The sequence below is a fragment of the Chinchilla lanigera genome, unplaced genomic scaffold, assembly GCF_000276665.1.
Source record: "Chinchilla lanigera isolate Chin_1 unplaced genomic scaffold, ChiLan1.0 scaffold00037, whole genome shotgun sequence".
Lineage (NCBI taxonomy): Eukaryota > Metazoa > Chordata > Mammalia > Rodentia > Chinchillidae > Chinchilla > Chinchilla lanigera.
In genome coordinates, this window is record NW_004955438.1 from 20,792,364 (window position 1) to 20,810,697 (window position 18,334).

At 48.5% G+C, this 18,334-nt stretch overlaps 1 protein-coding gene across 2 annotated transcripts in view; it reads right to left on the reverse strand.

The window, feature by feature from the left end:
- The window catches only part of Setd3 (SET domain containing 3), a 71,978-nt gene that overhangs the window by 37,771 nt on the left and 15,873 nt on the right, over positions 1-18,334 (reverse strand). For both annotated transcript variants that reach the window (XM_005390415.2, XM_005390417.2), the window contains exons 4-6: positions 16,098-16,246; positions 14,257-14,329; positions 13,718-13,974 (exon numbers count right to left, since the gene is read on the reverse strand). In XM_005390415.2, the coding sequence (XP_005390472.1) occupies positions 13,718-13,974; positions 14,257-14,329; positions 16,098-16,246 (479 nt within the window). The remainder of the gene's footprint in view (positions 1-13,717; positions 13,975-14,256; positions 14,330-16,097; positions 16,247-18,334) is intronic.

Here is an 18,334-nt window from a genome sequence, read left to right on the forward strand (position 1 = left end):
CCACCTGGAGACGCTGGCAACCAGCCCCATGCGGTGCTCCAGGTTAGACGGCTCGACCTCCCTAGGCAGCCACAGCCTCTCCCTCGCTGGAGTGAGAAGACCACACAAGGGCAAGGGCTTCGCAGCTGACAGCATCACTTCTGATGTAAACACGATCGAGTAACAACCAGCTTATTAATTTTAAATGACTTCACAGCATTTAAGGAAAAAACATGAGACTGACACAAAGATTTTAAAACTCATTAGCGTCGGTCTCAAAATCACTGACATTGAAATTGAAATCTGCTCGCTCTGACAGCTCTGCTGTCAGACACGCGCCTGTGTGTGTCGCCATGGTGAAGGCTGGGTGAGCGCTCCCATTAAAACCCTCACTTTCACGAGCCTAGGATTTAACAGTGAAAATGTGCTCCAGGATTGACTTCTGCATACAAAAGGTTTCTGTTTAAAATACATACTCTGAAGGACACACTAAACCTGTCTGGACTGACACTCAGAGGTAAAGCCCTGTAGATTACTTGGGGTGCACCTTGGATTTAGGAAAGTTAGAATAAGCTGGAATCTAGTATCAAAGATTTGTTTCCTAGACCATAAAGGTTCTGCACAGAGAAAGGCTGGCAAAGTGAGGTGATAAACTCAAAACCAGTCCCATTCAGAAACCTCACGGCTGGGGTGTAGCTCAGCGCGAAGACCTTAGGTTCAATTCCCAGTACCACCAAAACAAAAATAAAACCCCTCTGATCATCTCTCAGTCTCTTCACATCCGTCTGTCATCAGAAACTGTCAATTTGACCCACACGCACCTCTCAGATTCACCAGGCTACCTGGCCTACTGGGCTCCAATCAGTCCACCTCCTGCCACTGAGGTATATTCAGTATTTAAGCCAGAAGTCAGCCCCTGCCAATGTGGCTGTGGGCTTCCCTGTCCCCTGCAAGAGCGAGCACTCCGCCTCTCCCTCATCACCTCAGCTCCTGTGAGCTCCCTGCCCTTCACATCCACACGTCATGCAAAGTGCTCATACCCAGCTCTGACTGACAACACCGACAAGACTGCTTCGCACTTGGGAAGCACGTTAGCACCACTCAGCCACCGCATCTGCGAGTCTGAGTAAGCAGGTGAGGCCGTAGAAACTGAAGCTCAGGGCATGCGTGGCTTGAGCAGGTGTCTCATAAAGAGAGCCCCACTCCACCCTCCCCACTCCACCCTCCCCGCTCCACCCTCCCCAACTCCGTCCTCCCCATTCCGTCCTCCCCATTCCACCCTCCCCACTCCATCCTCCCCATTCCATCCTCCCCATTCCGTCCTCCCCACTCCATCCTCCCCATTCCAGTCCTCCCCATTCCACCCTCCCCACTCCGTCCTCCCCACTCCGTCCTCCATGGGAGAGGGGCACAGGTGGCTTCCCCGAGCCGGGATGGCTCTGCCAGACTCACGCTGCTCCTCTCCCACTCCTCAGCAGGCACTGCACTCACCTCTACTCCACAGCCTGCTGACACGATTTGTCAACTGGACAATGCCACCTTGCTAGCCCCACTCAGGACCACCAAGTACCCCAGGCCTCATGGAGGTCAGGCAGCGAGGCACAGCCTCAGTTCACCACCCAGCACTTGCACACAGCCTGCTTGTTTTCCTTCCATCTCCACAATGAGCTTCTAAAAGGCGAGGACCCTGTGTGGCTTGTACAGCTCCTTATCACCCCTCTTGCTGAACTGGAGAAGAAATAGTCAGTACAACTCCATTATTACCAGGAAACATTTTAAACACACAGTTATTTGACTTCTTTTAAAAGAACACAAAATTAATACTATTTTCTCCTGAGGAGACTGAATGTAGGTGAAAATAAACACCACATCTGAGCTATGTTTCCCATGACTAATTTTCAGAACTCAGTTCTTCTTGTAAGCTAAGAAAATAAAGTTGGATCTGTAAAAGGACAGGATCACCCACATCATCATGTGTGACTCAGATCAAAGGTTAAAAAACACAGGTGGGCCTGAAAGCAATAGCTCTCCAAAACGCACATCGGGTTTGGACCATCGGTAACTGCAGGGCTGTCAGCCACAGGAATGTGACAGGGTACCCACCCAGTGCCGCCAGGAGGAAAGCGCGGGCGAGGTCAGAGGTGGTCTGCTTGGCCGGCTGCTAGAGGCCAGCTCACAGCGAAGGGCCAGTGCTCCCCAGGGAAGAAGACCAAGTCTCTCATGGCCAGAAGGCCCTGGCCGGAGGCAAGCCGAGGGCCACGTGGTGACGGAGCAGGAGCACCTAGCAAAACGAGACTGGACAAGCACAGAGAAGAGCCAGGGCCCACCTGCAGAGACTCTGAATCCAGGCTAAGAGGCCCAGGAGGGAGCACGGAGGACAAAAGGAGAAACAGGAATGCACAGTGTTGTGGAAGTATATTTCCCATCACCCCATCTTTTGGAAAACAGAGAAGGCACTATTTTTTTAACAACGAGAAAAGCACAACAGCCCAAGGAACCTAGCCAGTTACTAGGAGACCTGCTAAATTAAATCTACTGAAAACTGAGGATGTGATCAACTCTTCCCTCACTGAGAATTTCATCTCTGGGAAGGGAGAAAAAGGAGAACACCCACAACAGGCCACCGAAGCCTGTAAGCAGAGGGACAGTACACTCTGCGGAGCCCGCGGCGGCCCGTGGCCACACTGGCTGCTGACTCCAACCACACTCAGCCTCTGTCCCAGAGAAGAGCAGAGTCTGTGAGGGACAACAGCATCTGTTAGGGGCTGACATAAACTCTGTCAGGCAGGGTGCCACATGGGTCAGGACAGAAAGGGCCTCCCCATGAAGCTACATACCAGAGACAGACAGCAAAGGCAAAACTCCATCTGTAGAATAAGCACGCTTTCACAGAGGACGGAGGACTGAACCCAGGGTCAGGAAAAGATGCGCTCAGCAAGACTCTAAGTGGCAGCTAGCAGGCGCGGGAGTCAGTGTTCACAGAGAAAACTGCCACAGGTAGAAAGGAAGTAAAAGACAGAGCAGGCAGAGCAGGCTCGGCAGGACGAGGAGCTGACCAAGGCCAGCGGGAGGGCTGCTGTGACCACAGGAGCAGCACCTGGTGTGAAAGGGCAGCTCTGCCTTTGGAGCTTTTGCTGCATGTGTGGTCTGCTGGGGTCATGAAATGACCTGTCATTCGTGTTCCAAAAAGACCCCTTTGCTATGTTCATACAGTTAGACCGCAGGGGTCTGGAGCAGTGAGACCTTCTGAAAGAGAGGACAGTGCCCTGGATGGGGAGACAGTCACGGATGGAAGAAAAATGAATCCAAAGCGATACAGATGACAGAAAACTCCAGGCATTTTAAACAGTCCAAATCTTTCTGGACCAAAAAGCCCCTAACAACCAAAAACGTGAATTTAAGAATCAAAAGAACTTGTCCAACATGGAACCACTGCTGGAGATTTCTACAAATCATGGAAACTTAGAAAACTGGACACAAGAAAAGGCAACATCCCCATAAAAGGCAAAGAATGAAGCTGAGGACCCGAAGAGCGTCAGTGTGTTCCCGACCTCTGACAGGCTCCTTCCCGCTGCACCACCTGGAGGAGGGCCTCGGGCCGTCAGCAGGTAAGAGCAGCTGTGTCTGCTCCGGCTGGTTAGAGAACGAGATGCAATCACGCAGTGTCTGCCCGGGGGTTATTCAACGCTCCTTGCTGGAAGCTACTGACTGCTTTGCTCATTCAGCACGGAATCACCAAGCACATCTCCGGGAGTCGGTTCTGAGTGAGAATGAAACAGTCTCTGCCCTTAGTGGGCAGACGCAGATGGGGAGTGGGGGCTGACAAAAGGAAACTGAATGTGCGATCAGGTACTGGCCCACTTTGGCAGAAGCGAAGAAGGAGGGTGTGGGCCTCAGGAAACACCTCAAGGAGACTGGAACAGCCACCTGAGCGGGAAAGCTCCTCACGACAGATGGGCCCCCAGCCCAGTGCTAGGAATGGGAACCCAGGGCTCCAGCAAGTGTGTGCCACCGTGCCACACGGCCAGCCCCAAATGACAGGTCTCGACAGGGAGGGCCCCGTGGGCACTGTCACACAGCCCCCACTCTCTACAACCACGCCACCCTCTGAGCGCGATCATCCAGGGCCACTGGGAGGCTGGACGTGGATGCACTTTATAATCACAAGGTCCCAGACAAGTGCAGGCTACTGTGTGCCTTATGACAACTGTCCTCACCAAATGTCACTTCTCCTACACAAAAACAAAAACAGAAGTATCTCCCTCAAACTCCTCAGCTGAGCTGGGGTAGCTCCGCGGCAGAGGCCCGGGCTCAAGCCCTCGTGCTAAGCTCTCAGCTGGAAGCCCGCTTCCTTTTCTGAACTCGCAGGATGTTCTCGTTTTGTACTTTTCTTATCTGTGCCCTAACTCACCACTTTCGGCCTCTCAGTGAGGAGTGGCTTTCTAGCCACTATGCTCTAACAGGGAAAGGACTGCCTGGAGCAGGGGCTGGAGCCAGCGGACCAGGCTTGAGTCCTGGAAGAGCACAGGGCCGGCGCGCCAAGAGCGCACAGCCAGGTCACGGGCACAGGCCTCCGGCCCACGCACCAGGCTGAACAGCCCCTCCGTCTCCCGCAGAGCCTTCCTGGGAGCACGAACAGCCCCTTCCTATAGACGGAGCTTGGACTCCGACCTACCCTGCCCAGATACAGCGCCCGGGTGACACGCAGACCCGGGGTCTTGTTCTTCCAGCCCTCTCCCACCAGCACAGGCAGGGTCCAAGCCCCCAGCAAACAGCCATGGAGAGGTACTCCCACTGAATCCGCGTCCTCACCCCGGGGCTGCCATGCACACGTGTGGCCTTCGGCTGTCCCTGCAGCAGCCACAGGCTCCCCAGGATGTGTCAGGAGCTCCGCTTCGGGCCAGTCCCCCAACACAGCCAAGAATGCTACTTACCTGGGCGGCCCTGGCCATGTCCTCTGGAGATGGAGCCCACTCTCTCCTTCCGAGCCCTGTAACTCCAGGCAGGTGGCTCCCATTCCCACAGAAACAAGGTCCCCCCAGACCGCACGTTTTCCTCCCAGCACTGCCAGCCCTACACGGGTCTCTCCTCACCATCACTTCCGCCGCACTCAGGCCCCACCGTTGGAGGCTATGGCGGCACCAGGATGTGGCTGAGAGCACAGTGTCACATGGGAACACCTCTGCCTCCTAGGAGGCTTTAAGTGGAAAGGAGGTCCTCAGAGTGACACCCAGGAACCAGTGTCCCCAGCTACTTCCCACTGTGGCGCTGTGAACTTCATGAGTGGTCCGCTGGGCACCACTCGGTTAATTTCAGCAGATTTTTATTGATGTGCCTCTGTGCACTGTGGTAAATACAGGTCGTTATAACAGGAGAAAAATCATGTATCTCCACAGAAAGAGCCAATTAAAGAACTTCTGTTTCAAACAAGAGAAGTATATTAAACAATCCATCAAATAAAATAAATATCCATGAGTCCATGTTGATATGAGTAGGGGGAATAAATAAAGGGGGAAGTAGGGATAAAGTAAAATTCCAATTCATACATGTAGAAAGAAAAACATTACCACTTGGACAAACAGTAGTAACTATAACAGACAAGGATCACAACGGATGCAAAAATTAGTGGGTAAAAGTATAAGAGAAACAGGATATCTGCATAGTTTCAAAGTATCACTCTATCGGCCTGGGGATGCAAGGATGGTTCAACACATACAAATCAATAAATGTAATTCATCACATAAACAGAAGGACAAAAACCACAGGATCATCTCAACAGACACAGAAAAGGCCTTTGACAAAATCTAATATCCATTCATGACAAAAACCCAGAGGAAAACAGGCACAGAAGGACATTATCTCAACATGATATGAGCCTTTTGTCACCAACCTTCAGCCAGCACTTTATTAAATGGGGAACAACTGAAAGCTTTCCCTCTAAAATCAGGAAATAGACAAGGACTTCCACTGTCACCACCCCCCGCTCAACACAGTTCTCGAAACATCAGCCACAGCATTCAAGCAAGAGGAAGAAAAGGGTTACACATAGGGAAGAAGGAAGTCAAAGTATCATTAGGAGAGGACGTGATCCTCCACTTACAAGATCCAAAAAGTTCACCAAAAGACTCCTACAATTAATAACCAAATTCAGCAATGCAGTGGGATACAAAATCAGCACACAAAAATCAAAACATTTTCCTGTAAGATACACATTAATTTTAAAAAATAGTAACTTGCAGTAGAAAAAAATAGTAATATTGATTCACATGTCTCAGAAGATCCCAACTTCATTTCTTGGTGTTTTTGCCAAAAATGCATAATCTCAGTCTACGCACAAGAAAGCATCAAGTGCGAACAAGCGACCTCTCTAAAAGCAGCTCACCAGGGGTACTCTCAAGCCTGCCAGGCTCAAGGCAGACAGAAGAGGCAGAGGAACTGAGGACAAGGGCTGGGGCGGCTGAGGAGACACCTAGAAACGATGCGGGATTTTGGAACACAAAGTGGAAAAACTAGTGGAGTCAAGTAAAGTCTACAGACTAGTGAGTAATACTGTATCAAAGTTAAATTCTTGGCTTACATCATCACTACAGCCAGTAAGATGTTAACTTTTGGCTAAGCTGGATTAAGTGGTTCTGAGTTCTCTGCTCTATTTCTGCAATTCCTTTGTGTACGTATGAAGTTATTTCAAAATAAAAGTTAAACAAAAAAACTTTGTGGTGCTAGAGGTACAGCTCAGGGGTAGACTGGCTGCCCAGAAAGCATAAGGCCTTAGATTCAATCACCAGCACAGAAAAATCAGCAGTAACACTGGATCCTAGAGATGTAAGGTCTCTATCTCTAACTGTGATACCTCCCACTTGAGCCCACTCAATAAATCATAGTCAGTTAAATAGGAAGGTAACAGAATGACGGGTTAGTGCCTACAGAAGAGGAAGAGCTGGCTGGTTTGTTTAGGGTGAAGGATCTCACAGATCTCCAGGCAGAGGGGAAGGAACCAAAAGAGCAAGAGAAACTGACTAAGAAAACACCCACGCTGACTTGGAGTGACTGTCTGCAATCCGACCTGTGTGTGAGCTGGGGAGCTCCTGTCCACAACCTCTGCCATCAGAAGAGCAAAGCTACGGAAAGGCACGCGCCTTACAGCACTTGCTGGAGCCCACAGAGCCGGCCATGGCTCTGCACACAGCTTCTGAGAGCAAGTGCAGCTCTCCATGAGTTTTGGGCATCGGAATCTCAGGGGTACAGTCGCCTCCCTTCTCTGGGGCTCTGCCTTCCACTATTTCAATTAACTGCAGTTGGCTATAATTCAAAAACACCATAAGGAAAATTCTAGACGTAACTGTTAAGTTTTAAAACCACCTGCTCTCCTGAGTAGTGTGATGAAAGCGCACACCGGCCTGCCCGTCCTGCCCATCCTGCCAGGGGTGTGGAACCATTCCCTGACTCAGTGCACCTATGCTGCGGACCCACCTACTCATCCGTCACTCAGCTGTCCAGGTTACCAGATTAACTGTCCCCATACTTCAGCGCTTGTGTTCAAGCAACCCACATTTTTACTTAATAAGCACTCCAAAGCAAAGAGTAGCGATGCTAGCGATTTTACAACTGTTCTATTATCACTAACTTACTGTGCCTAATTTATAAAGTAAGGCTCACAGGTGTGCACAATGGGGATACACACAGACGGCAGCTGCAGGCACCTGGTTTGGGGACACATGCTCCGAGGATAAGGGGGAATTACTGTAAGCTGGTGCCTAGAGGCTTTTAATCTAATTTGGTGCATGTTCCTGAAGGCCTTATGTACTACCGGATTTCTATATAGAGATGAGAGCTTTATGCAAACATAGGCTAAATACATCTCTGGAAATTCACATCTTGCGCTATTCTTGTGTGGCTGTCATTGCAAGTACAGTGGTGGGAAACGGGAGAAGCAACTGTTGGCTTTTAGTCACAATTGCCATGGGATGCCAAGAACCGAAAGTGACACCTTTCACCTCTTGGTGGGTGGGCCCGATATTCAGAGACACGCTGTGCGGGAGCAACGCAGTTGTGAACGTGTTTGTGCATCTCTTCTGCTGCTGCAGCCCTGCCAGGGAGGGGAAGCTGTCTATTCAAGGAAGCTAACTCTGCCTAGGCAGCTAACCATTCTCCTCCTCCAAAGCATCAGACAGGAAAAGTAGAAGCTTGCTAAATGGATGCTCGCCTTAAATGAAATTCACAGCAGTTAATGCACAAAGGCGTCTGTCCACCACCTACTTTCCCTGCCACCTCAAACATGCAATCCATGCAAAAGAGGAAACCCAAGCAAGGTGTGGCAAGTCAAGGTATGAACTAAAACAGTAGTAATTACTTTCATAGATAGGGCTCTCTTCTGTTAAATCTTGCCTTTACTTTAAAAAGCATCATATTCAATCTCCACGAAAAATAAAAAATGTGCCTGTCCGTAAGATAATTCTTCATCTTAGGACAAACAGGCACCTCCTGTCATAGCTTCTGACCTGTCAGGTAGGACTGGGTATCAATTAAATGAACAGTTCCTTCTTAGGATCTATTACTTTCTTTCTCATTGATAGGGGTTGTCTTAGCTACTCTCTCATCAATGAGAAACAATACCCGATACGCACAACTCTAAGGAGCAGAGGTTTCTTTGGCTCTCAAGCCTAGAGATCTCAGTCCAGTCAGGTGGCTCAAAGGCAGGGTGGCGTGGCAGTCGGGCAGGACAGAGGAGAAACAGCTCACGGCATGCTGTCTGGAAGCAGAGAGAGAGCAAGGGGGGAGGGAGGGAGACAGACCCTTCCAGACCACACCCCCTGGGACCCACCTCCTCCCACCAGACTTTACCTCCCCAGACCACTCAGTGGACTAATCCACTGATGAGTATCGTGCCCCCGTCATCCAGTCACCTTCCAAAAGCCACACCTATGAGCGTCCGTGGCTTTGGGGGAATAGATAGATATAAACCATACCCAGGGTGAAAAAAACTTGGACTCACATTCCACTGTGTTAAGTCAATGAAAATCTGATAGGATTTGCTTCACTTTCACACAGTTATACTATTGCAAAGCTGGGCTCCAGCCAAATCCTACTTTTCCACTGATCTCCACCACAAAATTGGTCCTGCGTTGCCACGCTGAAACCCTAACGTGTAGCTGACCCTGGACGTGCCCCCGTCTGTCAGGGCTGTCCTCGCGGGCCCAGGGCTTTGCATGAGTTGCAGTGCCAGGTTCTGCCTTCCTCCATTACTCCTCTCCTTCCCTGGCGTTTTACCTCCATGGAGGGCTCTCAGTCCATGCAAGTCCTTTCCAGCATTTGGCCTAGCCACAACTTCTACCCCAGCTCCCAGAGTTCCACTGTGAACACTCCTCACCTACCAAGCTGCAATGCCGCATTCCACCAACAGGGGCTGCACGTTAGCACCAGGTAGGGGAAGAGTATTCCAGGGTGGGAGGCTCTGGCGAGGCTTCAGATGACTATGCCGAGCATCTCAGAAGAGCCCGGCGTGAAACCTGGAAGCACTTCAGGACCACATAGCCCAAGCAGCTACTACACGGGTGAGGAAGAGCATAGGCCCAGAAAGACGTTTTCAACAAACTATCAAGAGAACTAAACTCAGAAGGCAACCTGACTGACACAAGTGCCCACACTTCAAGGCCCTTGACCAACAGAGATGCTGGGAAGAGCACAGAAAACTCAAGTGTTCAGACAACGGCGAGAAATACACAGTAATACAGAGAACTCCACCTGAAGGAATTTATAATTACTGGAGAAGTTAGTAACGGTGCTTTTAGAATAAAAATCCTCAAGTCTGAAGCCTGGTCTAAGGCTGAATGGACTATTTACTCTCGTAAAGAGCCACCTAAAGACCAACACTGGCAGGGGCGCGTGGAAGCAGGCGCTGCTCCCCGTCACCCTGGCAGCACCAGGAGCCAGGGACCGGGAACCACAGCGGCAGACATGGAGCCGGCAATCTGAGAGGAAGAAGAACAGGTTTCAGTCCAGACGAAGAGCTTGTGCAGACTCCAGGAAAATGCTTCTCAATAGAAAACAACTAAAAACGACAAATGCGGTTCTAGAATTTGCTCACCCTCCCATACTCTTGCAACCATTTGGCAGATGTTTGTGATCTATATAGCACACGTGTATTCATCTGGGGACAGGGTCTTCAAGTCCCTGGAAAAGGTTAAGCACACAACGCCTCCTCAAAAATGACCAAGGGCAGATGTCACAGTGCCAAGCTGTGCAGCATGAGCTCAAGCCTGGAAGGCCGGCTCCTGAAACCCTCTGCTCTCACACTGCTCTGGAAGAGACGGCTGGACCACCGCGTCCTCTGAGCTTCCCAGAGGAAACAAGTCTTGCGGCCACGGGCCACGGGAGCCTGGCTCTGTGTGAGGCACGTTACTCAACAATCCAACTTGGGCTGACAACATCTTTCAGATGCATGAAAAAATGGAATTTTGTATTTTCTTACAGATTAGGAAACATACTCAGAGAGTGAAGCAATTTATTCCAAATTGTATTCGACTCCCACATGAGCCATGGGTCAGGATGTCAACTCCAGCTGGTCTCACTGCGAGGCCCTTCGCACATGGCTACCGCAGCCTCTTCCAGGGACAGATCACCCACCACTGGCTGCCACTCTTCCGGCACCACGCTCAGACCGAGGCTCCTCCCTCCACCGCTCAGATGCCTGTACTCAGGAAGACCCGGCTAACCCAAGAAGCCACCGCACCCACCCCAGACTCCTCAGTTCCCATGCAGGGCCAAGGGGCTGGACAAGCCTGCTGACTCCAGACCGGCATGGCTCTGTTAAGAGAAACCTGCATCTTAGGTTTACATTCCTCAGTGTTTGTTCCTCTGTATTTATGTCCTCGCTAGGTCAAACATCTCCAAAACCAGCCTTGTAATTTTTGGTTTTTAAAACAGAAGCAAAAAAGTGCTCTCAACTGCACTCTCCTAGCCACACATGCAGCTAGAGCCCACGAGGGGCTGTGACGGACCCCTGATGGAACAGGAAAAGTAACTCAAGCATTGTGGCTCAGGCCGCTGAGAAGAGAGTGACGACGATTTCCAAAGTCGGGCAGGTGTCTAGGCGCTCTGTTCCGCAGACAGACGCACTGGGGAAGTCTGCGCTGTGAGGGCTGCCTTGCACGTCACAGGAAGCGAGCATCGTCCCTGGAGCAGAGCCCAGTAACACCTCCCACCCCAGGGTAACAATCAAAATGTCTACAGACACTGTCACGGCCCTCCGCCTCCCTGACCAGGAGCACCAAAGAAGTTTCTCACTGACCAGTCCCACTTAACTCTCCTCAGTTTGGTACTTGAGCAGAAAAATATCCAGTCCAATTTCTAAATCATAATTTTTTTCAAATCCTCAGATTGGCTTAATTGTACAAAAAAGCGAAGATCTAATTAGCTGGCGATTTTCTACTTGTACATACCCTGTTCCACAGCCACTGGTTACATTTTCAACTTTTCTATAGCGAGGAATCACTGCTTTAAAACGTGGGAGCCACTTAGGCTGTGAGGATGTGGCTGCTCGAAAGAGGTGGGCAATTAGACAAGAGAAAGGGAATGGGAGGAGACGGGCAGAGGGTGCGAGGAAGGGTAACGAGAACAGGAGCATCATCAAAATGCTATCCGCACGCACGAAAACACCAGAACGAAACCTGGCATTTTGTAAAACTAATATGCACTAATAAAAGCACATAACATATATATTAAAAAGAATATGGTTATTCTTTTTTTTTTTTTTTTTTTTTGTCTTTTTAGACAGGGTTTCACTATGCAGTTCAGGCTGGCCTTGAACTCATTTTGTAGCCCAGGCTGGCCTTGAACTCGCAGTGATCCTCTTGCCTCAGCCTCATAAGTACTGGGATTATAGGCAAGTGCCATCAGGTCCCAGTGGTTATTCATTTTTCAGAGAGATAATGTTTAAGTTACATAAATTATGAGTCATGTGAAAATGTTATTGCATTTGGAAAACTCTTTAAGTAAGAGGTTACTTTCCAAGTGTTCTCTAAGGCCTGAAATATACCCAATGGTACTATTTACTACACAGAATGTGAAATAACTCAGTCATCCTAGCATCAGCTAGGAAAGGTTTGTTTCAGGGAGGTAAGACCACTGGCTCTTACACTGACAAAGACCTGTTCCACCTATATGAAGCAATATTTTAACTTTCATATTTCACAGTATGTGACTCATACTGTGGCTATGAAAATCTCATCAAATTTTGAGGCAAAACTGCACTACTTGGTTAACACTGAAATAAAAAAATAAACCAGGGACTGCAATGAACCATCCAAAGATCACTCATGCCAGGCCAGCTGTAAGAAGACTTGTCTCTGATCTGGAACTCCCAGCCTGACAACAGATCCGATTCCTCTCAGGGGAGGCTACCAGCAATTACCAGCTAATGACAGCCCAGACTTGAGAAACACATTAGTGAGAAGAGCTAATTTTCAGTCTGCTGTCCAACAATAGGAAATAACAGAAACGCAGACCTGCTACATCAGCTTTTAGTCATTAAAGATAGACCACTGAGAACTAAGACAAAGCACAACCCTTTCAGGTCACTAAGAGACACACCAGAACTGAGACTGCAGGACTGCAGTGGCTCATACACAAAGATGAAAGTTTTGACTTGGCTCTATCAACAGCTTTTAAATGAATCAAACCTAAACTAAGAGCTATATACATACTCTCTGATCATTCCTAATGACTTCTTCATGTTTAAGGTTTAGAAAAGCAAGGTGCTTTCTACTTGAGAACAAGAGTTATCAGTTTTGAAACATATGAAGCGGTTGGTTGGGAGTGTAATGTTCCAAGTATAACTGAGTATAAAATTCATGTGCAGTAAACATGCTATGAAGTTAAAATAATGAATGGAAAACTACTACTTGAAGTAACGAAATGAGATTGCACTTCTTGCAGTAAAGCGCAGTAGCGACAGATCCTTTAAAGAACAGCCCAATTAGCCTGATTCAAGTTGTCAAGTTACCCAAAAACAGGGAAAGGTGGCAAGCAGTGGCCATGGCTTGGTGTGGACCAGACACAGCAGCCCAGGGGCAATTCCCGAACATGAGAAGGGGAGAGCGCAGAGGTGAGGACACCCCCCCCCTGGGATGGCTGGGCCCAGGCCCTGAGCCTGCTATCTGCTGAACAACTAGAAACGCAAGATGATGGTGGCTGAACCGCCAAGATGCAGGCAGGCATAGTCATGTGTAATTCAAATGGTCACAACCGTCTAGAGATTTTCCTATGAGACTTTTACTCAAAATTAATGAAAACACACAGTACACTCTAAGAAACAAACTACTACAATTTACTGAATTTTCAGTATTTTCCCACTAACACACATAGGAGAAATACAAAAGTGGATTTTCATTTTCTTGGAAACTTTACACTCACAGCACTTTTTTGCATTAGATATACTTTACAGCTGTTAAAAATTCATTATAACCTCTTGCTTTCAAAAAGCTTAGTGACTTTAGTAGCCCACAAACATCTGCTGCTTGTCTTAAATGTGGACACTAACAGAGCCGGATACACGTTTTTAAAACTGTATTGCAGTGATGTCTGTAAAAATGGAAACGATGGCATGTAACTGAATTTCTTTTAATTTATTCAATGTTTTGAAATCTTTTAATTTAAAAAGCAAAGCATTCAACAATCCTTAACAAGGTGTCAAATGGAGCACACATGCAATCTATTCCCCTTCCCGCCCCATCCCACTCACCTGGATAACTTTATAGAAATAGGCATACTGTCGAGCTGTGTTTTTATACTGGCTAAAGACATCATGGATAGCTTGTGTTGACTGCAGACACCGAACTTCCTCTTCTTCAAAGTAGAGAGGAGTGTCATATTCACTGGGAAGGGTCTGAATGTAGGGCAGCCAGAAAGAATTGGGGCTGGCTCGCTCACACAGCAGATGAAAGGCCAGGGCGATATTTCCCATGGCTTGAAGAATTCGGTCTTGAGAATATAAGGGCCCTGAATTAACCCAGAAGTTAGGAGTGTAAGTGCCACAGACTTCTTTAAAAAGCAGTCACTCAAAGCATACATTAAAATTGTAGGAAAAATTAAAAGGTCTTGTACCATGTAAAGCCATCTGCATCTTTATTTAGACATAAAATGGAAAGTATTTAATGTGCATTTGAGGGACTAGTTCACCGGTTGAGAAAACAACTAAATATAGTACTTAGCACCAAAAACAGAATTTTATGTATTTCTATCGTGTATATTTTGCCTTAAACACTCAGAAATTATTCTCACCCAATACTGAATTTTTAGCAGATTCAACAGTCATTAGTAATTTTCGTGGAACCCATAAAAACAATTCTTCTGCCTAAAGGAAGAAAAAAAAAAAGAAAACAGTAGAATCATCAAAACATATTACAATCTTCAGTCCCATCCCATAATCAGAAATTGAATCACAGACAAAATACAGCTCAAGGTTTCATTATCAGCAAATATTTTCTAACTATCAGATCTGTTTTAAAATGTAAGCATTTATTTTAACGTATTATATTAGCAGAAACATACTTTAAAATTCTATTTCCAGTGGAAAAACAGAAAACCGTATATACTGGACAACTATACTGAGAAGCTAAATAATAAAAAAGGTATTTTCAACTTTCATTATAAGTTTAGCAACACTTGGAGTATAGCGCAAAGACTGTTCACTGTATTCTTTGCTATATTTTAAGTTCTAAAAACAAAGCAAAACAATTCCTACCCCAACAGAAGCTCTCGTCTGTCAGTGGGAAGTGCTCCAGCTAGCGAGGCACTGAAGCCACAGCGACACCCCTCTACCTACCTATTTGAAAGGGATGAGCCCGTAGGGCACGCTGTGGCTTACGCCTCTTTCTCCCAAGTGCCACCTTGCTTCTCGGGCAATATGAGAGTGCTCTTGGCACGCTCTCCGTGAATCTAACCGCTCCCACCTTCACGCACCGCTCACGGCCACGTGGGGATGGAGCACGAGGACCGCTGTCTGCAAACCCAGAAGGCCTTCTGGGGAGTGGCCCCTTAGTCTTACACTTCCCTGTCTCCAGATTGGTAAGAAATACATGTTGTTTAAGCCACTGCACCCCCAGGGGAAGGCACCGGTGAGCCAACCATAACTAAGATGTCCCTGGCAGCAACCTAACGAGGCTTCGGCCTGACAACAGATAGGGACACGTGACATCCTGCCTTCGCCAAGGTCTACTGTTTCAATCATTCCTATGTGTCTTGTCACTTACTACAGATTATAAGCACCATGAAGGAAGAATTCTGGCATAGTAACAAACGGAGTGCCATTACCACAGGGGCTATTTAACAAGCCGCGCCGGGTTTAGGGTGTAGCAGTGTACCAACAGAAGGCTAACTGCATTTCACTAAAAACACTGGAGGTGAAGGGGACCCCAACAACACCCACTCCCTCCACCTCAGTTTTGAACCACACAAGGCAAACAGGAGTCCACAGGTGGTCACCGCCTACATCCCAGACTAGACAGAGGCTTCCCCCCAGCTCAGCAACGCCGGTCCTGGAGGCTGCCCCCTGAGCCTCCAGGGAAAGGCACAGAGCAGCCACTCCCACCTACTGCCTTCTCCCAGATGAGCTCTCCTCCTTGGGAGCAGCAGCAGTGAGGCACCGCGGGAGAGGTGGGAAAGGCTGCGAGGGTCCGTCGCTCTGCTCCCTCCCCCGGAGGAAGGCCCAGGATGGACAGAGCACATCCCTCAGCACAGGCCTACTCCATGTCCGGTGCAGCAGGCTGAGTGAGCGGCACTCACAGCACTCAGTTACCCAGCACCCTGGGGAGCACCCTTAACACAGGCATCCACCCCACCCGGACAAGAAAGCCCACGTGTCTTTCTCAGCACCCTGGGACGAGTTCTGTGGTCTCCCACAGAGCTCAGAATGGGAGCCAGCTTGTCCTGGTCCCTGTCGGAGGCCCAGTTAACATGCAGCTCCCCAGGAGGCCAAGCTGGCAGGGGTGTGGGCAACGCTGGGCAGGGCAAGCCCTGCTGGTTTGCCCCCAAGGCACTCCACAGGGCCCAGGCGTAGCCCTCCGCACCACAGCACATTTCAAGCACGCTTAGACCCCCAGCCCCACCGTGCATAAACTCACCTTGATGTCTCTTGTTGCTCGCAAACCAAAGCCCTCTTCTTTGAAGTTCACCATTTCAAAGCCCTCGACAGAGGCCCCATTTTCAGAAGCCCATTTCATTAGATCAGGAAAGTAATCTTCTCTTTCTCCATCAAAAGTAACAGACAGACCTGTATGATCCATGTTTGGAAAACAAGAGAGCTACTTTTAGGACACGTCATTCATAGGGCTCTCAGAAAGCAAAAGCAGAGCACGCTCACCCTGGGACCAGTCTTAGCACTCCAACCTTGAAATACGCAAATCTAATCACCAGTCACGGGACACGCCTCAACAAGCTCCCGGGAAGCGGCATTAAAGCCCTATACTCCCTGTCAGTTACGAGAAGTACATCCTGGTTCTTATTAGGTGATACACTGAACATGAGCACTATTACTGAACACCGAACATGACGGCAAGGGGAGAAATGCCTGTTGCCACCACTACTACTCCATAGAGCAGCGTTCCCTGTGAAGTCTAGTAGGCCATGTCTCACATTCACATTGGCCTTGACAAAATCCCCACTGAAAACCAAGAGCCACTGCTCACACACAGGCACTGGAGACCTGGGGAAGGGTAAGAAACTCTACAGCCCTGACGCTAAGAGCATAAAACTGCAGAGTTCTAAGACGGGATACTTTAGAACAGTTTAAACAGGTCAGACCTACAGTCATCCATGTAAGTAAAACGTAACACATAAACCACGCTAACAAGTCGAGTAAGTATGACACTGTTGGTAAACTGCGAGCACACGCTCACACGGCTGCGTCTGTCTTCATAGTGTTATGAGGTCATGCATGGAGGAGAAAGCACTCACAGCAAAGATGAACACTCCCCAAGGGGGAGGGGATGCGAAGACAGGGAACCGTGGCTACAGCCATACCTTTACCATCTCATTCCTAAGAAACAAACCCTGAAACCAAAGGACTGAGGGAGGGGAGGAGGAGAGGAGTAGGTCGGAAAGGAGGAAAGAAGAATATGAACCAATATAACTCTGGCTTGTGTTCAATCTGGCTAGGAGATGCTCAGGTATGTGTCATACTGTCTTCCAGACTTTTCAGCAGTTTGAAACTCAAAAAGGATGACAGCCACGCACAGGAAAACCCACTATGTTCTGACGGTTCAAAGGGGAGGAGCAGGCGCTTCATGAACATGAGGAGTGCCCGGCACACAGCTGCGCCACACCAGACGCGCAGGGACACTACTGAAGAAGACAGAGGAACTGAGCCAGGTGTACACTAAGTCAGAGTTTGCTCTTACTTCCATGAAATTAATGAATGCTTGAACTTTGGTGTCAGCCTTAGAAAATACTGCCTACTTGGAGGAGAAGGTTGGAATAGACAAACATTTTTTGGCTGCCTACCTGGGGAGAGAGGGTTACCGTGGTCTATAGCCTAGCACATGCATGCCCAACCTGAGCCCACAGGCTGCTTGCCTTTTTTTGAAAAATAAATGCTCCAAACCAAAATAAAAATCTGTTACTTATACATGTTACCTATATTACATCTTTTGTCTGTGGCCCACAATGATTCTGCCTCTCTCAAGGGGGTCCAGCAAGCAAAAAGTCTGGCTACAATGGATTCTAGTGCAAATAAACACTGAAAGGAACCTGTCCACCACCTGGAAGCCCCAGGCCATCCAAGCTGAGGACTACGAGGCTGCACATGTGCACACACAGCAACACATCTGTAAGTCAGGTAAGAAACAAAAACACCCCTTCCACCTCCCCTGCAGGACAGTCAGAGGGGAGTCAGCGAGGGCTTCCTCGGCCTTCCCAGTGCGCACTCCTCACTGCGCTCTCTCCCTCTCCCGTCCTCATGGCTCTGCATACCAAGCCTCACTTTCCACACTCTGGAGAACAGAAACAATGGGCACACTGAATGAGCCTTTTCAAAGCAACGCTTGGCCCTGCTGCCAGCCTGGCTAAGAATCATGAGACGGCCATGAAATACACCCTTAAGGAATATAACCCCGCGTCTGAGCTAATCAAGATAGGTTGGAGTTAATCGCAAACACAAGGTAAGACACAGCCAAGCAGCACACATTTGTGTGTTGGCCGCAGACAGTATTATGTGCCGTCCTGAAATGCTAAAGAAACATAGTATGAAAACAAAATTTAAATAAATGTTTCACAAAACATAAGTAAATAAAGTTCAGCGCCTCTACCCCACGCAAACATTTTCCCCTACAGTTAAAACTTTCACTCTTTGGTCTCAGAAATG